This window comes from Trifolium pratense, linkage group LG1, assembly GCF_020283565.1.
Source record: "Trifolium pratense cultivar HEN17-A07 linkage group LG1, ARS_RC_1.1, whole genome shotgun sequence".
Classification (NCBI taxonomy): Eukaryota; Viridiplantae; Streptophyta; class Magnoliopsida; order Fabales; family Fabaceae; genus Trifolium; species Trifolium pratense.
In genome coordinates this window covers 21,570,796-21,597,554 of record NC_060059.1, presented here as the reverse complement: position 1 = coordinate 21,597,554, position 26,759 = coordinate 21,570,796, and the positions used below count along the sequence as shown (strand labels likewise).

At 33.1% G+C, this 26,759-nt stretch overlaps 1 protein-coding gene across 1 annotated transcript; it reads right to left on the bottom strand.

The window, feature by feature from the left end:
- Window positions 1-1,726: 1,726 nt before the first annotated feature.
- On the bottom strand, window positions 1,727-6,746 carry LOC123885687 (auxin-induced protein AUX28-like). The gene is made up of 5 exons (XM_045934991.1): window positions 6,315-6,746; window positions 4,159-4,391; window positions 3,451-3,589; window positions 2,203-2,264; window positions 1,727-2,034 (listed from the first exon to the last, which is right to left on the bottom strand). Exons 1-5 carry the CDS (start codon window positions 6,587-6,589, stop codon window positions 1,997-1,999), a joined length of 747 nt encoding a protein of 248 aa, XP_045790947.1. The 5' UTR covers window positions 6,590-6,746; the 3' UTR covers window positions 1,727-1,996.
- Between the last annotated feature and the right edge of the window lie 20,013 nt (window positions 6,747-26,759).

Genomic DNA, 26,759 nt, shown 5'->3' with positions numbered 1-26,759 from the left:
CGTATTTGTTTAATGTCCAAGCAACAAAGGAACATCTCCGTCTATAAATAGCACGTTGATTTAGTTTGAAGAGCAAGAACTTGAAGCACACAAAAAAGCAATCTTACTTACTACTACCTCCATCCCTAATTATAAGACTCTGTTTGACCACTGCACATACGCTAATGAACAATTTTGATCACTAATATCTTTAATTGTATATTAGTAAAAAATATAAAATTTTAATATTTTGAAATACTCATCAAAACAAATTGAACAAAATCTCATATGCTAATATTTATATTTATATATTATTAAAAAAATACGATCAAAATAAGGTAAATAATAATACATTTTTGTAAATCAGGGTGTTATAATTAGGGACAGAGGTAGTAAATCTCAAGCAATCAAGCTCTTCTTTTTCACTCATACTCTAAGCTCTCTAGAAAACTAGGATCTATATTCTGTAGTGTGCTTTGAGTGTAATTCATTTGTAAGCTTCTCAAACCAGTTTAGGTTTAAAGCTTAGATCCAAAGAATCCTTGTTAAAATCTTTAGATCTACTCAAGTCAATTGGTTATAATTGATTGAGGGTACTTTGTTAAGGTAGATCAGCTTGTGATAGCTGGATATTTTGTGATCTTGGTTTTAGCTCACAAAAGGTCTTTGATCTTGGTTTAGATCAAAGGAATGATTGTAATCTTGGTCTAAATTATAACGGACAATCTCATGAAAATGGGGCTGGAGTAACCCATACTATTAAGGGGTGAACCAGGATAAATCTGTTATGTGATTCTCTCTTCCCTTACTCTTTTATTTGTGCAAACACTCTACACACAAATCACATATTTTGAGGAGAACGTTCTCCAATTAGTCTAACACTTTGCTATTATAGTTTGTTGTCATAACTTTATTTGCAAGGTCACAATTCAAACTCCCTTTCTTATGACAAACCTTGTTACTTCACTCTGGCCCCCATCATTTCGTGTCGTGGTACCCTTAAACAACATTTTAACCAAAGGATATATTTATCGTAGGCCTGTCACTCACCTACCAATTCCAACTTCATATCACCATGACTTCTAGGTGGAATTAGATCCAAATGGATGTTAGGGTCAGAGGATGAATCATTTCAAATTCTTGGCCTCTTGGCACGATCATCAAGACTTTTAAAACCATGTAACTCACTCTTGGGCTACAAATTTCTTATGTTCACGCAATGTCAAACACTTAAAACATAATTCTCTTGTGAAATGAAGAGCTTTATGGTAACATTTTCCGTATGTAGAAAGGCATCGATAACCAAGTCTAATGAGAGACTTTTTTTGTTTACTTAAGTCTAATTTTAAAAAGAATAATAAATCAAACTCTATATATCATGCATAAATGCTATTTGAACGTCCACATGGCCTTGTCCCCCACCCAATTAATCCACCATGCATGTTTAGGAATAACTACTCCTTCTTGACCTAACAATTAATAAAAGAAAAACCAACTTCTATACAAATACATATTTATGTATTAATTAATTGTACAAATATATATAAACAAAAATTGACCCACAAAAATTTATAGACTTAATGTAAAATTTAGACTAAATATATTAATTTTTTTATCCAAGTTTACTTATATTTTGGGACGGATATATATATACGGCAAGAAATTAAAAAATTGATTAATACAAAGTATCGGAAAAATTGAAGCTACAACAGACAAGCGCATTGTTATTATGCAAGCACACAACAAGTAAATATAAATAAAGGTACCTTGCAACAGAAACACATAATTTAGAGTCATTATCGTTTGTTTCTGTTCATAATTTATAATTAGACATCTCAAAGCTTAGTTTGTTTGAAATATAATATAACAAACCATAATATTACAATACACAAAATTATCTATATATTTTCAACACCCTTGTGATGAGTCCATACTGCTGCAGCTTACTTAACCTAGCTTGCTTCAGTTACTAAGTCAATTATGCAGCATGTTATGAACTGAATAAAAACTAGCCTAGCTAGCTCCCGTTCTTGCATTTTTCCATAGCTCTTGGTGCTGATGATAATAAAAATTATCATTAATTAGTTTTAGAATGTTGATAAAAATTTATAATAGAAGGAATTATAGTGCATGATTGATGACTAACAGAAAATGATACTGTTTAATTAAGATCATCATATGCTCTTTTTGGCCGTTCAAAAAAATAAAAATAATAATACTAACCGAGTCCAACAGCTTCTTTTCCTTTCATGATACGTAAACGCTTGCATGATTCAATGAACATCCTGGTCAACAAAAAAGAAAATAAATATTCACATTATTAATTAATAATAATTTCGTTAGCTACTAAAGTGGTTGTGGTTACTCATTTCACTCTTCCACAAAATTAAAGATGGTTTAATATGGATCCTGTCCAAACACGGGCCTCACTACTTTTAGTAATTCCTCTTTTTCTTTTTAAACGTGGCAACTTAACCATATATAATCTACTTTGATAATATTTTTTTATTAACATATGTTTTCATAGTAGATAATAAAGATATTAACATATGTGAAATGACCAAAAACTACACTTAAAATGCATTAACATGAATGAAGGGAGTAATTTTTAATGAAATGTAATATTTTTTTCTCAATTTTTTTATTGTTATAAAATGCATTTTGTATTAAAAGAGATAAAAAAAAGTCCATATTCAGCTTATTTTTCTAAAGTTCATATTAAATTGACCCAAGATATTCAAATGTGTGATTAACTACACATTTGGTCCCTTACGTTTATTTTAGGTTTCAATTTGGTCTCTTACGTTAAAAAATATCAATTTGGTCCCTTACGTTTATTTTAGGTTTCAAGTTAGTCCTTTCCGTTAGATTTGTCACTAACACGGTTTGAACAGTACACGTGTCAGTCCACATATGTAAATTGGCTTCCACATGTGACAAAATTGACGGAAATGACTAACTTGAAACTTAAAATAAATGTAAGAGACCAAATTGATATTTTTTAAACGTAAGAGACCAAATTGAAACCTAAAATAAACGTAAGAACCAAATGTGTAGTTAAACTGTTTGAAATTATACACTAGATATATATATACTTCCTCCGGTCCTTAATATAAGAGGAAAACAACTTTTTAGATTCATTGAGAATTTAATGTACTTAGTCTATATAATGAACTAGATATATTAAATTTTCAATGAATCTAAAAAGTAAATTTTCTCTTATATTAAGAATCGGAGGGAGTATAATATTGCATGAAAAATAAATAATTTGCGGCAGTTTCTATAAGTAGCAACGGAGATTCAAACTGCCACACAAAATTACACTCACGACAGTTTTTTTCCGCCGCAGATCCCAGATATAAAAGTTTTGCACAAAAGCCGCAAATTTTAGCTTCTGGTGTAGTGTGGTTGGCAATAATTAATTAATAAATAAATAAAAAAGTGGAGAGAAAAGAATGGAAAAAAACTTACTCCCATGGTACATCACCGACAAGCATCCAGTCACCATCCTTGTCTTCATAAGTTGGGACATAGTCGGAGCTGTTCAATAGATCCATCACCTTATTACTCTCCTTCATGAAATCCTTAGTGCCTTGGGATTCACAATTTCCTTTCAATTTAAATATAAATAAAAAACACACCATTAATACTTGATATTGATCATCCTTCATCCATGTGTATATTCACATGCACGAATTAATACTTAATTCATTATTTCCTATCAAGTACGTTCAATATATTCATTCATTTATGTGTCTTCAACCAATTTTTTTTCTTTGTGTGTGAGATATGATAGTTAGATGAATGAGCGCCATGCAATATTAAAACAAATTAAGGCATGCACATAATAAATATAATTAAATATTTGGGCTATAAATCACTAGATTTGGACTAACAGTGAGAGAGAGATTTTGGTGGTATTTTAAAAGTTTCGAGTTCGATTCTCAGCTTTATTTGTATAAAAAAAAATATGGCTACAATGTATTAGGTGGTTGAAAAGAGAAAATGACATGATAAAAATGTTCGAATATTTGATATCACTCCTAACATTAATACTACATCCGATCTTTTTATAATAGATAATTGAATCAATAAAAATTTATGTATTTAATTTATAAAAAGGACCAGAAAAAGTATTAACTTTTGCTATTAGCTATTAAAAAGATTACTAATAATTACCGTTGGTAAAGAGGTTAAACATTTTGGCCAAGGCATCAGAGAGCTCTGGGTAACTCTTGTACATCTTGAGATCTACTTTGCGGAGGTAAGGTGCACCATCCATGCTAACTTTCACAAAGCTTATTGGATTAGTGGTGGTCTTCTCACTTTCCTCTAATCCTTTGTTGCTCTTTTGAGCTGCAAACATGTTCTTCCGGTAAGACCGCACTGGTGGCCAGCCGACCACTTGCGCCCTATATATATATTACAGATTAAGCTAGCGGGGTCAATATATCTAATATGAACTTTTAAAAAATTGTTCAATATGAACCATACCCGTATAATTTTTTTTATAAAAAATGGAGAATGGATGTAATAATTTATTAAAAATAGTATGTCCATATTTGAAATGGATTTATATTAGTCATAGACTCGTAGTCCCTTCTGATTTTGATGATTTTTAAAAAAATTAAAAAAAAAATTAAAATGAAAGAAATTTCACAAGTTTTTTCTACCAAAAAAAAAGAGAAAATTCACAAGTTTCCTTGATGAACTAGTTCATATAATCACCCGGTAAAAACATATGGTTGATATTTGTTCCTTATTATAAAACTCACTTTTGAGATTTCGTTTCTCCAATTTTTTTCTTCTCTAGATATATAAATAATTTCTTTTAAAAAAAATTCTATGTAGTTTACAATTGAAAAATATAGAAATTCATTTTTTCTGTCTAATTATGGTATAAATAATAAAGCCTAAAAAAATAGTAAGAATAATATGATAGAAACGTAAACCATAGTTTAAAAAATACACATCAAGACTAATTGGTTATGTGTTTTTTTAAAAATTTTATATGGTATGTTATGTACCAATTAATTCTTTGGATCCGAAAAGATAAACCTTTATGATTTTTTTTATTATAAAATGATGAATTAGCTAGAATTAATTTCTGGTTTTTTCTAATTAACCCTCACATAAATGGAGGGTAAGTGCCCTATGCTGACATGATATCAATTAAATTCAGCCATATGTGTCAAAGTCAAACACAAATAATTTTTTACCAAAAATAATTTTAACTACTTTAATTTTCAAATAATTATATTTTAGGTAACTACTTTTTACTAATTATATTTTAGCTTACACATATTCTTATCCTTTACTAAAAAAATACTTTTTGAAAATATTATTCATCTTTTCTTACGGATTCATCTTTTCTTTTTTCGTAAGATCAAATTTTTTCGCCGGCGCTTCGCTTGTCGCCGCTGCTTCACTTGTCGTCGTCGCTGCTTCACTTGTGATCCTTGAAGATCGCCGCTTCCTTAGGCTCCAGAATCACTTCTCCATCATCGGTCTCTTCACAATTGTCTTTCAGAATTTTGTTTCGGCTACGTTTGTTCCAGAATCGGTTCATCTAGATAACATTGATTTTATTTTTTTATTCTCTTATGTTTTAATCACTATTTGTCAATTTAACAATTCAAATAGCAATTACAAATCCCTCAAGGAATTAAATCGAAGCGACGACGACAAGTGAAGCGGCGGCGACAAGCGAAGCACCGACGAAAAAATTTGATCTTAAGAAAAGATGAATACGTAAGAAAAGATGAATAGGATTTGTGAAAAGTATTTTTTAGTAAATGACAAGAATATGTGTAATCTAAAATATAATTAATGAAAATTAGTAACCTAAAGTATAATTATTTGAAAATTAAAGTAGTCAAAATTATATTTTGGTAAAAAATTATTTATGTTTGACTTGGACACATATATGGCTGAATTTGATTGATCATGTCAGCATAGGGCATATACCCTCAATTTATGTGAGGGTAGAGAAGTAATCACCATTAATTTCTTTACGTACCATTAATTCTCTTATTTTTATGCATGCTTAAATATTCAACGGTAGCTATATTAAAAAGTAAAAACAAAAAAAAATTCAACAAGTAATTAGTTGGTTTAACGATGATTGACACTAAATTTAGTAGGGAGGATCACGGTTTGACCCTCACAATTGGATCTATAGGGGAGTGGAATCACTTGATGTCAGAATTGATTCCCGAACCAAATTAAACGATCTAGTAGGCCGAATACTAGTGGTGAAAACCGAAAAAAAATAAAATAAAATTCAACGGGTAGTGAAAACAAACGAAATAAAATATATATATTATACTACTTACTTAGCAGGTGGCTTGGCGCCAGAATCAGAGAGCAGAAGAGTCTTCTCCTTAGTCTTCTCAATTGGATCTGCTGCTCCTTCTTTGGAAGAGAGATTAAGCTTCAAATCCACAGTGTTTGTTTGATCACTTTCACTCTCAGTTTCAGAGAAACCTCTCTTCCTTGCAACTACTTCTGTTACTTTTCCAGCTCCAATATTTCCAGGCAATCCCAACCGCAGTTCAGTTTCATCAAACACCATCTTCTCCTTTTTCATCACCCCAGCTGCAACTTCCATTATAAACTTTCTCTCTCTAAATTTCTCTTTCTCTCTCTATAAATTCAGTGTGATTTGATTGGTTTGTGACAATAATAGAGGAAGGCAAGAGCACGTTGAAGTGGGGGGAAGTCTTTTACATTTGGGCGGGGTGGCCATTAATACAATTGGATGGGATGGGTATTTTTGTCTTTTTATTATCTTTGATAAAATAAATAGGTTTAATATCCAATGGGATTTTGACACGTGGAGGAATGTGTGAACAAAACTTTTATTTTTCGTACCTTGCTGGGATAGGTGACGACATGGTCATGTTATCTTCCTATGATTGTTCAATACATTACAAGTGGAAGTGGGCTCCCACTGCCATTGTTGCCTCCTACTTTTCTATTATTTCTACCTACCTAGGGTTTCCACCTATGATGCCCTGATACTTCTAAAATGAAGAAGTATCGTATCCGACACGTATTCGATACTGATATTCGTTTGATACTTTTCGATACGTATATCGGAGAAATATCATCAATTAATATTATATTTTTAAAAGATATAACCGATACATGTCGGATACAGTGGTGTTGTTACGTACACCTGAGGGGGTTCAACTGAACCCCGCGAACTTAAAAAAATTGTACATATATTCCTATATATTTTGCACTTTGAACCCTCTGAAATTTTACTTTTACACCCATCAAAAAGAAGAAAAAGATATAGAAGAAGAGAAATAAAGAAGATGCACGTTTGTTATGTTAAGAAGATGTGTAGATGCTGGAACCGCTATGTAGATGCTAGAAAGAAACATACAAGTGAAAGCGGCGGCCATATATTAACTCACAGGAAGATGATAGTGTATTTACTAGGCTTTTCTCTAAACCATTTGGACTTCTAACTATTGGGCTTCTTACTATGGACCACTTGTTATTTTTTTTAATTTTTTTTAGTTATCTTTGTGTTTAATTGCATTGGAAACAAAAATATATAAAACGAAAAATTCATCTTTAGATTTTTATTTTTTTTAATGTGCATCTTTAAATATATAGATACTACTATATTTTTTACTTTTCACTCTTATGATATAAATTATTAAAAGACAAGTATTTAAATTTTTTTTGTTTTGTCAAAAAAGTTTTTTTTGTTAAATTTATACTAATAATATATGTATATTTTTTTTATACACACATATATGATATTTTCTAACCCAAATTAACAATTATACATATACAATTAATTAATATTATTATATAAGTTTTGTCTAATATTTTCAATAAAATTTGCTTGTTAAAAAAAATGCTAACTAGAATATAAGAGACATTTTAATGCAAAATTTTTTGTAAGGGAAAATAGTCTGAACCCCCTGCTCCAGGTTCCTGGCAACGCCACTGGTCGGATAGTTTTCGGATACGCGTATCAGAGAAGTACCGGAAAATTAATGCTCTTTGATGATGAAAATGAAGGAGAGGAGACCGAAACAATTCATGTTTTCTCTTAAATAGTGAATGTTAGAGTATGATTTTTTTATGGATAACTAACTATGTTATTTTTTTTTGTAGTCCTGATGATGATTTTTTGGGATAATACTAATTTTTTTTTTTGGATAGTACTTAACTTAAAGATATGTAATTGTTACATGTTTGCTCATTTTGAGTAATTTGAATGTTAATTTTTTTTTTTATCATTATCAATTTTAGTTATATTTATATATATTATGTATTTATATATTTAATTTTAAATATAATTTTTAAATAACGTATCCCAACCGTATCATATCAGAAATTTTGAAAATTTTCTCGTATCTGTATCGTGTCACGTATTTGGGCTTCACAGGTTTCGATGTTTCAACCAACTACTAAATTATAAATTAATGTTATTTTTTCCTGAAAATTTATGTGAAAAATGATAAGTGATATACTCCCTCACATCGTTAATATAAGAGAAAATTTATGTTTAAATACATTGCATAAACAATATATATATATATATATATATATATATATATATATATATATATATATATATATATATATATATATATATATATATATATATATATATATATAGAGTTTAATTGCTGTGCACCGTCGGTGTAATTTTTTTTTACACATACATCCAATGACGCGTTGCCACATCATTTAATGAATGTGACACATAATGTGTTTTTAATGACCATACATGATGTGTCTGTATATTATTGGACGCATGTGCAAAATATCTTTACACCGACGGTGCATATAAATTAAATTCATATATATATATATATATATATATATATATATATATATATATATATATATATATATATATATATATAGCGGAGGGATCAAATTACACCGGTGTAACATTTGAGTAATGTTACACCGCTCAATAACGCTTTAACGAACTCAAATTTTACAAAATTCACCGTTGGATTGAAAGCTTATATCGTATAGAACATATATGTTGAAGTGTATAAAAATCATAAATCGTTTGATATGTTTTTGAGATAGATCAAGATTAATGGTATTCAATAAAAACGCATAAACCATTAATCTTCATCGGTCTCAATAACATATCAAACGATTTTAGATTTTTCTAAAATTCAACATGGATGATCTATACGATATAAGCTTTCAATCCAACGGTGGATTTTGTAAAATTTGAATTCGTTAAAGCGTTATTGAGCGGTGTAACATTACTCAAATGTTACACTGGTGTAATTTGATCCCTCCCCATATATATATATATATATATATATATATATATATATATATATATATATATATATATATATATATATATATATATATATATTACTGAATCAAGAGCATTATGACATTAAAAAGCAACTAGACATGCCAACTAAGTTGGCACCAGGGGCCTCCGAGTTTTTGGAGGCTCTGTGCAAAATATAAAAATGACTCTTTAATAAAAAAAACTAAATTTTTTTTATAAAAAAAACCATCATTGATTTAAATTGCAAATAACATAAAAATATAATCATTTTGTAATCTATAACAATATATAAAAATGATAGGTGAGTTTGGACTGAATTTTTATCTTTCCATAATTGCCCTTAAGTTCCTTTAACTACCTCTCTTTTTCTTTCTTTGTTTTCTCAAAGTAACTAACTACATTTATCACTAAGTCAGTTTCTCATAATACAAACAATACCCTTAATTTTTTTAGTAGCAACAAAAGAAATTTATTAACAAACTCACCATAACATAAGAATAAGACACATATTTTTTTTAGCTGCAAAAATATTTTATTAACAATCTAATCATAACATAAGGCATATTTTTTTTTGACATAAGTTAGACAGTGGCAGACGCGGAATGCACCTTCCTGAACCGCTAGTTAACATAAAAAGATTCATAGTTTAGCAACAGGGGCGTCTCCAAAAAGTTGAAAACCATGTGAGATTATTAAAATAGGCCATAATAAAAGAAACAATGCAAAATTAGCTATAAAGCGTCTAAGAAACAAGACAATATCTATTACACGCCTCTTCATTTGATAAAACTATAGTATAACAATTAGCTATAAGGCGTCTAAAAAATTTATTCACATTAGAAAAATCTCTTTTAGGACATTTTGTAACTAATAAATCGATCATTTTAGAATAAAAAGAATCTCAAGTATTTGAACTCCACAATCTTTCATTTGGAGGCATGCAATCCCTAGTTTTATATCTCTCATTTACTAATCTACTACCCTATAATAATAAAAATTTATAGCCCCTATTTTAATCAGGCCTTATGCCGTCGCACATATCCCACACCCCCAAAAAACGCCTCTGATTGGCACCCCTAATCACTCTCATCCTCTGCCCATAGCTCATAACATAAATAAATAAATAAATAAAAGAAAAAAAATATACAAGGGAATAACCAATATATTTGACCTATAAGTATTATATCTAAAAAATAAACTTTCTTTTATATAGGACCATAGTTTAATGGCAAGACTCACACATTTAAATGTGGAGAAACGTGAAATTCGGGGTTCGAACCCCAATAACTCCAATATTAATGTCTTTGGTAGCTACCATTTGAGGTACACTTCTGCCAAGTTTAACTTGATAATTCAATGAATTGAATTTGAAAAAAATTGTGACCAAATACTATACTTCATATCTAATATAAAAACACTTTTGATATTTGGGCCAAAAATTTAGTTGGGCCATGACAAAGCCTATACCCGAAATTTGCAAATCACATGTAATTATTGTCATTCTAATATAAAAACACGGCTATGAATACATGATGTTCATTCACACATGTATTGTTCTAAGATGGACATACACACATATGTATTGTTCATGTATATAACAAAAAAGTGTTGTTTCTTTCATACTTCCAACACACATTCAAAAGTTCATTTTGAAGCAGAAAAAAAGAATAGCATACAACAACTAATAACAAAGCACAAAAAAGTGAACCAAATCATCGACAACAACTAATAAAACAACAAGAAAAAATTTCAACGTACTGGTTAATAAGAAAATTTGAAAACGTACCTGTTAATAATTTACATCCAAACAACACAATTTTTAAAGATGTTTACACTAGAAGAAAACAGTCATTTACCGACGAAAATTACTGGCGGTTTAGGCCCTCTGTAAGTTTTTGGCAGCCTAAGCCTTCAATAAGTATAAAAAACCGCTAAAAACTAAAAAACTATTATTTAAAGGGTTGTTGTCAAACTTACTGGCGGTCTTGGCCGCCAAAAACTTACTTTTCTGTTAGTGGCGGTCCAGGCCGCCAGAAACCTGAAGAAACGAAACGTTTACTAGCGGTCCTGACCGTCTATAATTGTCTTTTTAGTTAGTGACGGTCCAGGCCGCTAGAAACTTGGCCATAATTCAAAAATAAAAAGCTCTTAATAAAAAAAATCAACATAGATACCAAAAATAATAGAAAACAGATCTGTTGGTGTTAACACTTCATCTATTTTTACTAGTATTTTGTTTCTCTCTCCCTTAACAAATTAAAAAACAAAAACTCTTCTCATCTCTTCATTCTCTTGTTTTTTCTCAACAAACCACCACCAACGACCACAACTGGAATTTTCTTTTTTCAATCTTCTTCCTCTCTCTCTACAAACCACCGCGCCAACCCACTTCCAACCACAACCACATATCCGTTTGGCCTTCTTTGTCCACACCACCATCATTTTTCGAACTCATCTTTTTATTCTCTACAAAACTCACCTCATTATTTTTCAGATCTATTAATTTGAAAAACAAATCTGTTATTTTTAACCTCTACAAAACTTACCTCTTTCCTTTCCGGTTATTGTGAGTAGATGGAGGTTGTTGAAAGAATTGGAAGACACTCAAAAGATGAGAAAAGATAGCTTATTTGTTATTAAAGTTGAAGAACATAGCTTATTTGCTGTGCAAAAACGTTGAAGAACATAGCTTTTTGGACATATGTTCTTGTAACAAAGATTCCTTTATTTGCAGTGCAAAAATGTTGAAGAACGGGACTATTATTCCTCAGATCTATTATATTTTATGAATTAATAAGTAAAATAATAATTTTAAAATTTTAAAATAATTGAGATAGTTTGTGGCGGCTTGGACCCTAGCTATGTTGGTCAATGCTGCTAAGCTGCATAAGAAACTAGTGGCGGTTTAGACCGCCTGGAAATTGTTGCCTTTAACTTTTTGGCGGTTTAGGCCGATAGTAAATTATCCGTTTTTAGTATTTATTGGCGGTTTTTGTCACTTTTTGAGGGTTTTTGGCAGCCAGTAAATGGTCTTTTTTTTGTAGTGTTACCTTTTTTTCAACCTCCATTGTAGTAAATCCAAACTTTGATTTCTAAAAAGTCAAATAAAAACCATAAAAAGTAAAACTTTTTACCTTCATGAATCTAACAAAGTAACAATTGAACTGATATAAAAATATGGTTACCTTTTTTATCTGATCCATCGCAACAAATCAAAAGACAAAGATAGACTTTTAGCTCTTGGTATTGAACTTTGATCTCCCACTCTCTCTTTTTGCGGTTTTTGGTGTAAGAAGTGGAGGGAGATGGAGTGTTATGTTGGAATTGGAGTGATAGCTGTTAAAGAAGTGACAGCATAGGAGAGTAGTTCAAATTTCGGTTAGGCAATGTGAAGACATTTTGTGAAATACCAAGATTGCTCAATGTCTTGCCTTTCAACCAAAAAAATGTTAGTGTAATTATTTGTGAAGAAGGGCAAATAAGTCATGATGCAAAAAGGTGGTGGTAGAATGAATTAGAGAACTTTAGGTTAAATATTCCAAATATACCCTTAAATGAAGGAGGAAAAAAAACAAAAAAAAAATGCTTAATGGGCAAAATTGATTTTTTAGCATCATCTTTCTTTCTTATATTTATAGTAGATACATAGCAGTTAGCACAAAGGTTGTGGTAGAATGAATTAGAGAACTTTAGGCTAAATATTCCAAATATACCCTTAAATGAAGGAGGAAAAAAAATGAAAAAATAAAAAATACTTAAAGGGCAAAATCGATTTTTTAGCATCATCTTTCTTTCTTATATTTATAGTAGATACTTAGCAGTTAGCACAAAGGTTGTGGTGGTTAGAGAGAGAATTATATAACTCTTATAAAATTGTGGTGTTTTTTTTTTTTTAATGATAAAGTCAATAATTAGTTGTTAATCTTTCAAACATCTGAAAATTATAATTTTGATGATTAACAAACATCCGAATTTTTTTGAAATGTAAATTTTGTTTCTTAAGATGAAAGTACAGTATAAATTAATTTATTATCAACTTTATTCGAAGTATTAACTAAGATGTCAACACCAATTGAATTTGAACTCATCCATCTACGATAGTTATTGCAAAAGTAAAATAATTGAATATCAAATGAAATATAATGTTTCTTATTAATTTAATAGTGAAAAATATTCGTTGGAAAATATTTAGTTTCCTAGTTTGTTATTTCTAGGAGATTCTAAGCTTATCTATTATTTTCTTTTATTTTTGTACTCTTCCTATTTAAACCAGCCTTGAGCTGAGGAATAACACATAACATTATTCACTTATTATTTTCTACACATGCAATACTATTTTACATTCACTCAGAGAAACTATGTGCTTTAATTCATTATATGGAATCGTCAATGATAGTAGTACATAATATATTTTGCTTTCATTGAACTCAATGACAACGTTCAAATTCGATTCCTTAGTTATCAAAAGTGTGTTTTCCTCCTTTCATTATACCGTCGATCCACACAGATGAATACATACTCGAGCTGTGTTATTTCAACATAGTTTTTCTAAATACGTATTTGACATCATAGACAAATTGAGTCTATATATGCACACATATCGAGGCGGATTAAAAAATGGCAAAAAGATAGAAAATCGTATATTTATCATTTTTGTGTTTAAAATTTGTGTTAATATAACAATTCTGATACATTCTCCTATATGATTGTCAATGTTTCAAATTCAATCCGTGTCAGTACGTAGCACATGCAAATAGTTGTGGTACTAGCCATCTAGGGTTGATTTCAATTTGTGAAATAGATCGATTACAAAATATAGGCTTTGCTGTAAGAACTTAGAAATTTAATTGAGTTGATTTGTTGTACACTACACTTAGCTAGGCTCATTATTTCACATGCATAACTCACATATTTGGCGATACATATAGTATAGATCCAGCATGTTGTACACCACACTCAGCTAGCTAGCTAGGCTCATTATTTCACATGCATATATAACTCAGATACTTAGCTACTTAAGTGGACTTCTTTTATTGAAGTTGGAGAAATTTTATTCAACCATAAATCATATTGATATAGGGAAGAACTAAGTGAGAGTTTTAGATGAGCTAATAGTTTAATACGGGCACAAATGTTGGGCTTGACTTAAAAAATATTGTCATTCGTTACGCAGAATGCGAACTAAGTTCGTATCTTGGAAAACGAGTGAGTTAGTTTGATAATTTTATGTGGCGCGTGAGAATTTTTTGGGTCGCGAAAAGTAAAAGTTGTGTTTTAGCAGCCCATCCCAAGTTTATAAAAAAATTAAAATTAAAAATATGAAAACGACGTCACTTTGTAGAGTTAATAGAAACAAATTGTCAATAGGCAAAAATATTTTAACTATTTTGTTTTCTCTTTCTTCTTCTCTCAGTTTTCTCTCACCACCGGACACTTCACCGGCTAACCTCTCCTTTCAGGCTTACTTTCAACCTTCTGTTATTTCTTCTCTCACCATGACGGCGTCATTCCTTCCAGTTCTAGCCATAAATTGTTAATTACATCTTTGTTCGCCATTTTCCGTTCTCCATCTACACTAACGATAATTTCATTAGTTTGCTCTGAAATTAGAACGTGACGATTCCTTGTAGAATTTATGTGGTTTTTGGTTTTGAAACATTGAAATATTTTTAAGGAGGAGTGCTATAGGCAGCGAAAGGAGTTGTCCCGAATTTTCACGAAATCAGGTTTCCACGGTATTCTTTTTCACTGACAAAGAAGAGTTGCTAATTGCAGGAAAAAAGTTGAAACCTCTCTCTGCTACCCTACCACCATCATAAACCAAAAGTGATTTCAAAGATTTGCAATGCTTTCTGGTATCAACAGAACACCATGAATCACACTTGTACAAGTTTTGAGATCAATTTTTTAAAGAACCGCCAATTCCTTATTACCAACTTATTGTGGTTTTTGCACCTCTTTAATCCAGTTTGCATCTTTTTAATTAAAGAACGATCTCCTATAATCCAACAAATTAAAACATTCACACCCCATTAATTCGTGCATTGACTCTTTATTCCTTGCACCCAAGAGAGGTTCAATATATATGTTGGATCCTTCATGTGATTGGTTTTTTGTTTGCTCTTCCCGTGCCACCTCAAAATCTTTGTGAAGCCTTGAAGATGCCGCGAGGTTAATCTTTTTCATTAACATTTTAAAAAAAAAATTGGTCAAGATTAACCTGTAGCTTATTAACAATTATAAATACTTTTTTTTTAAGTATAATACTAAGTAGTTAATATGGGTGAAGTGAAGGGGATATGTGGGCCGGGGATATGAGCAAAGTCTGTCTGTCACTAAATTCAATGCAGAGGACATCTGATTGTGGAAGCATGCATAATACTAGTGGGTTGTACGTACTACTTTGTTAGGTCGCCGTATTTGGTGTTTTTTTTTTTTTTTTTTTGACAAAAGGGTGCATAGCATTTCATTAATTAAAATGTGTTCAATACAACTTGGAGCATGAACCAAGATCTGGAAACTAGCTGATAATGTGGCCGCCTTAGCTAGACAATGGGCAACCTCATTTGCTTGTCTCCGCACAAACTCAACACTAGAGTTTCTATAATAATTATTAAAAACAATATTACAATGATCCATAATAACACCAAATTCAGAGTAATCTTTAACTGAAGAATGGAAGCTATCAACCACTCTCTTTGAATCCAACTCAAAATCAACAGGACCTAGCTGGAGCTCATGTACCCACTTTAGCGCTGACAGAAGACCGAGTGCTTCACCAATGTGTACCTCGCATTTTGGTGTGAACCATTCCGTTTTAGCTAAAACAAAAGCACCATGTTCGTCTCTGATACAAATCTCAATGCCAACTCTGTCAGAGCTCGGCGGGAAGGAAGCATCTATGTTGCATTTCACTCGGCCGATCGTCGGTCTACGCCAAGATCTTACCGCAGAGTCTTGAACAGTCGGGCCTAACTTGGGAAGTGACAATACGGACTGCTTTCCAATCCTGCAACATATTAATAGCACGGGAAAAAACAAAATGTTGAGCATCAATTACATTATTCCAAATCTGATTATTACGTTGCTTCCAAATACTCCACAAAACACAAGCAAATACTGCTGAATCATCTTTCGACAGCTGCTGCAGAATTTGAAAGATAATGGCCGGAGCATCATTATTATTAGCTAAAGCATTTGAGACAACTTGAGAAAAACCAGCCATATTCCACACATTCTGGCTACTTGGACAGTTGAATAAAAGATGTTCACTATCCTCATTATTACCAACACACAAGACACATATCTGCGTACAATCAACTCCTTTATCTCGCAACCGGACACGAGTCGGGAAACACTTACGACAAACGCGCCAAACCAGATTTTTAACTTTTGGCGGTGCTTCAATGTTCCACACCAGATTCCAACTACCATTATATTTGATGCCTTCAAGATTTGGGTATCGATTAATTTTAATATGTTGTGTTTAACAATATTAATGATGTTTATTAAACATCTATATAAATTAATTAGCTTCATAAAATATAAATATTATATTTTCTCTTAATTATAAGTTCCTTTTGTGTATATATATATATTTAGTGTCTGATTTGTCTTAGAACATGATTATTATAGTAGAAAAACCTATGCTAAACCAAAAAAAAAGAAAGATAAGGTAATAACCCTTTGTGAAAAAAAAAACAAGAAATGTAAATAATTAATCTCAAATAGTTAAAAACTTGAACAAGCTTTGCATAATTGTATTTGGTGTTGGACCATACATGGTAATGACATCTAAAAAGAAGGCGCATTGATGCCAATATATAGCATTTCATGGCCCATGTTTGCCCAAAATGATCAATCACATGGAGTACTAAGGGCATAAAGGAAAACATTGAAGCAATGGGTGGTGGGAGTGGGGACAAATTAACTTAACCTATGTAATTAAATTTTTGGGCCTTCATTCCCTACCTATTTTCATACTCCTATCTAATAACAGATTCCATTTCTATCACCCCACGTGTGGCTACAAATTCCAAATATTTCACCATCGGTTGAATTAATTAATTGCCCCACACGTGTGTGCTTTTGATTTGATGTTATCAACATCAATTCATGCTATAGTTGCTTATAATTCTTTGCAAAAATAGGGGGAATTGACTATAATTTGTATTTGGTAAAATGGTTGAATTAAGGAATGATTTTGTTGGGTAGATTCCTCTTCAAGTGGGAATTACATATAAAAAAAAATTGAAAAAAAAACTTGTGCGAGTATTTTTTTTTCAATGACAGATATATATTAAATATAAAGAAAAAGTTACTAAGTAAAGGGGAAAACAAAAACTTGTGCGTGTGTGTTGGACTTTACCCATGTGTGGTGTGATTTGTTACATAAAAGGGGACGTATCCTTAATTTGAAACAAGGAGTAAGAATTGCATTGTGGCAATTGCATGAGTGTTGTGTGTAATAGCAGCAACAACAATCGAAAGAGATGAAGGTGTGAAAACACAAGAAGGGGGGGGGTTGAATTGTGTTTTAGCTAAGTTAAAACTTTTTCAAGTTCTTAACTCAACTACGTTAGCAGCGGAAAAGTAACACAATAAATAACAAGTTAAGGAGATAGAGAGAGAGATCACACAAGCAATTTATACTGGTTCCTCTCACAAAACGAGAGTAGTCCAGTCCCCTTGCACTTCCAAGGGAGTTCACTATAATCACACAAGATTACACCTGCTCAAGCACACAAGCAAGAGACTTCACAACTATGCTCAAGCACACAAGCTTAAGACTTCACACTTAAACACACAAGTTTAAGTCTCACACTTAAGCACACAAGCTTAAGTTACACACGTAACAATAAAGTATATAAAAATATACAAGTGCTCTTAGATGAACCTAAAGAGAGCAAATACAAGTATTACAGAGTATTTGGCTAAAGTGCAAAAACACTTGAGAGAGGTTCAGAGCTTGTATATCAGAGAGTTCAGAGTTTGTTCAGCGCACGTTCAATTCTTGATTAATGTATATCTGTTGTAGCTGAATCTTCTAGTATATATACCACTAGAAAAGAGTCGTTGCAAGAGAACCGTTGGAGTTGATAAACTTTTGTCTTCAAGCAGTTTGTCTTGATGCAGTTGGTTGTATCCAAAACTAAGAAAGAGTTTCAGGTACTTTGACTACTGCAGAGTGGACTTTCCTTATTCAGCTAACAAAACTGAAGACCCACGTTCTCAAGACAGGACAGACAAAACAGAGGTAGCTGAACTGATCAGGCTTGAAAGGTCCTTTTCTCCATTGGTAGAAGAGTTGACTGGTGAAAGGAATCTTCACAGCTTTCAAAGAGATCTTCAGAGTTTGATGAAGCTCGTAGACAGACAGAAGTACTGAAGTCTTCATCCTCTGAACGTTGTAACCTCTGAAGTCCAACATCTTCTGAGCGCTTGTGAACTTCTGAGTTCACATCCTCTGAACTCCACTCAGGACTTAAATGATGCTTATATCTGCGCACTCAAAATAAATTTTTAGTCCTTCCAATTGTTAATTAATACTTTGTTATCATCAAAACCTTTATAGATTTAGGGGCAAACATTTTTAAATCAATTTTGTTCCAACAATCTCCCCCTTTTTGATGATGACAAACATAAGTATTAATTGACAATTGTTGTTAAATTAACTTATCATGTTTCTCTTAGGTTTCTGAGGTTTGCAAGCTCCCCCTAAGATTGATACTCCATAAAGTCTGAACTTTATGTTTTATCCATGATATTTTAATTTAGTATAAGATTAAGATGTTTGAAATAGAACAAATTTCATATCTTTCTTCAGAGTGAGAGGTTTGCAAGCTCTCCCCCTAAGTCTCATAAGGCTAAGTTAAAATTGCACTCTTAACTTATCCTTACTTATGAAATTTATTTTAGTTTCAACTAACTTAGTCTCCTCCTTGAAGTACGTAAAACAACTTAAAAGTAACAACTTTTAACATAACAGATAAAAGCGAGATAAAAGGCGTGGTTTCAGTTTTGGAACATATCAATTAATGCGTAACTACTCCCCCTTTTGTCATTATCAAAAAGTAAGACAAAGTTATAAAACCAAGACAGTCAAAGAAGAAAGAGTGGTTGTTACAAAGGTGAATTAATTTTAAAAACAAAAACCAACGCGCTCAAGGGTTTATAAAAAGGAGCGATTTAGCATGCCTGCTTCACGTAAAATCAAGAAGAAACAAGTGAAGCAAGAGAAAGTAGGAATAATGAAAAGATTTAGTTTACGCATCGCAGAGTTTAAGAGAAAGAAGAACGAAGAGAAACGCGAGGACGAAGAGAAAGATAAAAAAGACAACAAGAAACCAGAAGATGCTGAGATAATAATCATCTCATCAGACTCTGAAGCTGAAGAGAATGAAGATGATGCTGACTATGTGGAGTTCTTGGCTAGCTATGTTCCAGAAGAGGAACAGGAAGAAGAAGAACAAGAGCAAAACCCAGATCCCATTGAAATTTCATCAGAGGATGCTGAGGAGAAATCAGAGATTTCTTCTGAGTTTTATCCATCTGATTAGGATTAGGTTGTCTTTTTCTTTTTCTTTTTACCAAAGTACTCGACATTATCAGATCATTAATAAAAATTTTCGTTTTAAAAAGCATCTTGTGTTCTTGTGTTCTTATTTATCAAAAAAATTAGCACAAGCAAAACAAACAAAACATAAACCAAACCACATAACAAATAGCTTAAAAAAAATTGTTCAGAGGATAAACAGAGAATAAAAAGAAAGCATAAAACATGTGCATAGAATCCTAGGGTTTCTTAAGAAGGGCTAAGAGTTGGTCAAATTTGTCATTCAAGGATCCCACATTGGAAACTAAACCATCCACCTTGGTTTCCAATGTCTCTTGAGCAGCTCTTTGACGTTCTAGACCTTCTTGCTGTTCCCTCAGTGCTTCTTGAAAAATCTGCAACTGATCAGCCATAGCAGGAGCTTGATCTTCAATCACAGGTTCTGGTTCTTCAATCATAGGTGCCTTGCCTTTATCAGAGGGTTCTCCTTCCTCTGGATAGTCTATCATCAGCACATCCTCTTGATTCTGAGAGGCAAGCACATCCAGTACATCCTCTTCTGTGGCATCCTCAGTAGGTAGCTCATTTGCCAACTCAGCAACTCTAGCAGCAGCTTCTTCCAGACGTTCAGTCTCAATCCTTTGATCCTCAAGACGTTGCAGAAGAGTAGAATCAACCCAGCAATCTTGAAATTCAGACAAACGCCTCACAGCAGCAGCTATAGCAACAAGCTTAGCACGCTCATGCTCTTCATGATTGAATGGCGTTAACCTTTTCAACTCAGCCCTAGCTAGATTGTTCCTCATGAAGCTTATACCTTCCAGATCCCGTTTACCAATAACAGCCTTAACCTTTGCAGCAGCAACATCCAAAGCATTGCAAAGCCTTGCCTTAATGCTTGATACTTCAAGATCCACATCAGAAGGACAAACTAAGAACCTGTCCTTTATTGTAGATAATCTAAGCAAGTCTTCATGAAATTGAGTGGATAGATTTCTAAAAGTGTTGGATGATGAGGGTGAAGGATTGGGAATGGTAGAGAGAGTAGGTATTTCAGTAGCTGGCTTGGGAGCACAAGTGTGAATACGCTCAGGAGAAGCATGTTCAGCACTTGGGTTAGGATGGGGTTCAGGGGTTGGTTCAGGTGATGAGATGTCAGAAGTTGATTCAGGGTGAATATGTTCAGGAGATGGTTCAGGGGATTTATGTTCAGGAGATGGTTCAGGAGCAGTTTGTTCAGGGTTTGGTTCAGGAGATTTGTGTGGAGAAGGTTGTTTTGTGGGAGAGGTTGGTTTAATGACAGAAATATCTGGTTGAGGTTCAGATTGTGGAATGTCAGGTTGAGGTTCAGGTTGAGGTGATGAAGGTTTAGGAGGTGAGCTAGATTTGTGTTGAGTTTCATGAGAAAGAGGGTGATTATTAAGAGGGTCAGGGCTCAAATGTTTTTCCAGTTCAGATAGGGGGTTATCAGAGGTTGGATTATCAGTGGTTGGTAAAACAGTTCTGAGAGGTTTGGTGTAACCTAATCCAATCTCATTTTCATTAAAAACATACTTAGAAGACTTACCTTTATCTTTAGAAATAGGAGCAGGTCTTCTACGAAGGCTTTCAGCAATAGTCTCCTGATCAGAGTCAGTCTCATCTTCTGATGTAGATCCTTCAGATGAACTGTCAACTTCAACAACCATAGGCTTTTTAGAAGATCCTTCAGCAGCCTTGACAGCAGATTCTTCATGCTTCCTCTTAGTTCTTTGCTCAGTCATAGATTGTTCAACTTTAACTTTCTTCTGAGCCAGAAGATCTGGCTTTGGTAGATCATCTTGAGCTTCAGCCTTTCTTTTAGGTTTCCTCTTAGGATTATACTGACTTACAGGAGCAGGAGGAATCATACTTCTATCAACAACAAATCCTTCTTGTCTGAGCACCTCCAAATAGTCCTGAATAATGTGCTCAGCATCAGCTTCAGATATAAGTGGATAGCCTGCGACATACAGACGATCCTCAAGCCTAACAGTGAACTCTTGTGGGGGAGCAACAGGCTTAGATGCAATCAAACGCATCTTGGACAGAAAGTTAGCATTCAGAATTTCTGGATAGAACCTCTTCTCAACCAATTCAGGGTGGAACTTCCTCAAGTTCTGAACAACATGACCTTGATGCAGAAGGTCAGACAACAGCCTAGGATAAACTATAGTAGTTTTCCTCTGAGATTTACTTGCAAAAATGGCTTCACAGATACGTTCAAAGAAATAATCTCCAAGATTAACCTTCTTTTCAGTCAGAAGAAAGTACAGCAGATGACGATGCGTCCAGGAGATTGTATCAGTCCCACCAACCCTTGGACTGATAGCAGCTAGGATGATCTTGAAGAGAACTCTACATTCATCAGTCAAACCCTTGACCTTCCCTTTCAAAGAGAAATCTGTGCAGATGAGATGCAGAAGATCATCCCTGTATCTTGTATCCTTTTCAAACACATCTAACTCTATCCCAGAGTTAGGTAGACCAAGAAGAGCATTGAGATGGATAGGCGAGATTGCCATGTTCATCCCACAGATATTTGACCTAATCTGTACACCTGTATAATCCAGCAAACCCATTTCCTTCCTAGTTTTACCCTTCAGACTAGGATTCCTCTCAATAGCAGCAAGCTCTTCCTTCTTAGCTTCATGCTTATCAAAAACCTTTGCTTTCATCCAAAATTTCTTCAACAAATCTGGATAAATGGGACCATTAAGCATGTCGAAGTACTTATCCCATCCCTGAGTGATAAAGTACTTTTTAACATCAAACCCATTAGCTTGTAGACCATCAAAATCAACCATCTTCTCTGAGAGAAAAGTAAGTTCAGATTCTGGAAACTCCATCTCGTTCCCAACGATCTGAAGGTTCTTGAATATGAACGGTGGAATCCTTTTTGACGAAGAAGACGAAGTACCAGCCATTGTTGGAGATTAGGGTAAGGTTTGGAAGACTAACGAGAGAGAAAGAAAGTTTGTGTTGGAGGTTTAGAGAGAATATGAAAGTGTAGGTTGTGAAAGTGAATAGTGTGCAAGTGTATTGTGTAAGTTTTATTTAAATGAGGACAGTTAACACGAAAATAGCAAATTTGGGAAGTTACGCTAATTGACAGAAAGTTGAATACCAAAAATCATCATTAACCACCCACTACCTGACACACGTAGACCACGTGCAGAAATTTACTCGGTAACTGCTATTTTAATGGACAACTGTTCAGCAGTGAATACTGAACGTTTCCCACTTAAATAGTTCAGAGCCTCTGAGTTATTTAAAATTCTCTATCAGAGTCAAGTACTTCAGAGCTTGTGTTTCAGATGTTCTGAATCATAAGTTCTGATATACATAACCTCTTACACTTTAATTGCCAAAAACAATTTTCATTCAGAGATTGAAAACATGTTCAGATGTTTCTTTATAAAATCAAATCTTTCAACAGATAAGGCTTTAGTAAATATGTCAGCCCATTGATTTTCAGTATCAACAAACTTAATATCTATAATGCCTCTCTGAACATAATCTCTGATAAAATGGTGTTTAATTTCAATATGTTTGGCTCTAGAGTGTAGGATAGGATTTTTAGATAAATGAATGGCTGCAGTATTATCACAATATAAAGGAATATTGTTACTGCTTACCTGATAATCTTCTAACTGATATTTTAACCAGAGTAGTTGTGTGCAACACTTAGCTGCTGAAATGTATTCTGCTTCTGCTGTAGACAAAGCTATAGTAGTTTGTCTTTTACTAGCCCAGGAGATAAGGTTTTCACCAACAAATTGACAATTGCCACTTGTGGATTTTCTTTCAATTTTATCTCCAGCATAGTCAGCATCACAGAATCCATTTAGCACATAATTATTGGATTTCTTATAGAGAAGTCCAAGATTAGTTGTTCCTTTCAGATACCTAAAGATTCTCTTTACAGCTGTAAGATGAGATTCTCTAGGATCTGACTGGAATCTTGCACATAAGCAAACACTGAATAAAATATCTGGTCTAGAGGCTGTCAGATAGAGTAAGGAGCCAATCATACCTCTGTAGACCTTTTGATCTACCTTTCCTTCATCATCTGACTTGCCCATGTTGGTAGTTGGATGCATAGGAGTGTTCATTATCTTGCAGTCATCTAGATTGAATTTCTTCAGAAGTTCTTTAGTGTATTTTGATTGATGAACATAAGTTCCTTCCTTCTTCTGATTGATTTGAATTCCAAGAAAGAACTTCAACTCTCCCATCATGCTCATTTCAAATTCATCCTGCATTATCTTAGAAAAATTCTTGCACAAAGCAGCATTAGTAGAACCAAAAATGATATCATCAACATAAATTTGAATAATTAAAATGTCTTCTTTGGTTGTTTTTCTAAAGAGTGTGCAGTCAACCTTTCCTTTTTCAAAACCCTTTTCAAGAAGGAAATTACTGAGTCTATCATACCAAGCTCTTGGAGCTTGTTTCAGACCATACAGTGATTTCTTCAGTTTAAAAACATGTTCAGGGTTTGAGATATCTTCAAAACCAGGAGGTTGCTTAACATACACTTCTTCAGAAATAAAACCATTTAAGAAGGCACTTTTAACATCCATCTGATATAAGGTTATTCCATGATTAACAGCATAAGATAGAAGTAACCTGATTGCTTCAAGTCTAGCAACTGGTGCAAAGGTTTCAGTATAGTCAATCCCCTCTTGTTGACTATAACCTTGTGCAACCAATCTAGCCTTGTTCCTTACCACTTCACCTTGTTCATTCAGCTTGTTTCTGAATACCCATTTTGTTCCAATAATGTTCTTGTGTGAAGGTTTAGGCACTAGAGTCCATACATCATTCCTTTGGAATTGATTCAGCTCTTCTTGCATTGCTACAATCCAAGCATCATCCTTCAGAGCTTCATCAATCTTTGAAGGTTCCATCATTGAGATAAGACCAACTAATGATTCCTCATTTCTCAGTTGAGATCTTGTCTTTCTTGGACTATCTTTGTTGCCTAAGATCAGTTCCTCTGGATGTGATGACTTGTATTTGAAAGTATTTCTTGGGGGCTCATCATCTTCAGACTCATCAACTTCAGGTTCAGCAGATGCTTCAGTTCTTGGTTGTTCAGAGTCTGTAGGAACTATTGTGTTCAGAGGTACTTCAGAGAATGGATGTTCTGAGTAGTTTGGAATATCTGAATATTGATCCTCTGATACCTGAAATCTAGACAAACCTTCCACAAGCTCTGACACTTGGTCAGGCTCTTTGTCATCAAATTTGACATGCATACTTTCTTCCACAGTATGTGTTTCAGAAATATACAGTCTGTATGCTTTTGAGCGTTCAGAGTATCCTATAAAGATACCCTTATAACCTCTAGCATCAAATTTCTTTAGATGGACTTTGTTGTTTAAGATGTAACATGTACATCCAAACTGATGAAAATAAGAAATATCAGGTTTTCTTCCTTTGAACAATTCATAAGCAGTTTTGTTCAACTTAGATCTGATATAGATTCTATTTTGAACATAACATGCTGTGTTTACAGCTTCTGCCCATAAAAACTTTGCTACATTTGTTTCATGCATCATGGTTCTGGCCATTTCTTGCAGAGTTCTATTCTTCCTTTCTACAACCCCATTTTGTTGAGGAGTTCTAGGAGAAGAGAATTCATGCAGAATGCCAAATTTTTCACAAAAGTTTTCAAAAGGTTCATTTTCAAATTCTCCACCATGATCACTTCTAACTTTTAAAATAGTGTAGCCTTTTTCATTTTGAATTTGTTTGCAGAAGATGCTAAACTCATCATAAGCTTCATCTTTTGTTCTTAGGAATTTTACCCAAGTCCATCTACTGTAGTCATCAACAATCACTAATCCATACTTCTTTCCATTGATTGAAGCAGTATTAACTGGTCCAAAAAGATCAATGTGAAGAAGTTCCAATGGTCTTGAGGTAGAGACAATGTTCTTAGGTTTAAAAGAAGATTTTGTAATCTTTCCTTTTTGACATGAACCACAAAGTGTGTTTGAGTGATATTTGATTTTAGGTAAACCTCTGACAAGGTCAAGCTTGCTAAGCTTGGAGATTAACCTCCAGTTAGCATGGCCTAACCTCTTATGCCAGATCCATTTTTCTTCACTCAAGGTCAAAAGACACATCACTTTTTGTTCATTCAAATCAGAAAGATTAATTTTATAAACATTGTTCTTTCTCAGACCTTTGAAAATCATGGTGTTATCAGATTGTTTAGACACAGTACATGATTCCTTATTAAAGACAACTACATAACCATTGTCGCAAAATTGACTTATGCTCAATAAATTATGCTTAAGTCCATCAACTAACCAAACATCATTAATAGATAGGGAGGAATTACCTACTGTACCTGTACCTATTATCTTTCCTTTCTGATTTCCTCCAAAACCAACAGAACCTCCTTCTTTCATAGTCAGCTTAGAGAATAGTTGTTTATCACCAGTCATGTGCCTTGAACACCCACTATCCAGATACCATGAATGATTCATGATACTTCTTTGAGTGACAGGCTGTATGAGAAACAACTTTAATCACTACGGTGGAACTCTTTATCACAGTTAATGATAAGGTCATCCCAGTATTCTTCCTCTTCATTTATCAAGTTCTGATTGTTATCTTGAGAACTTGTCAGCCATTGGTCAAGGACATAAGCCCTTCTTCCTTTGCATAGAACTTGTTTCCAAACTCTAGGTAGGACATATCCTTTCCTAGTTGGTAAATCTGAATGATACATAATTTCAGCTTTTGGTACCCATCTTCTGGGTCCACGCTTGTTAGTCCAAACATGCTTATTATGTTGTCTAGTGTTAGAGAAAGACCTTGGTTTGGAATAATAACCTTTTTGAAATCTTTTCTTTGTTTGAAATCTGTTATTGTTCCAAGATTTGGATTGTT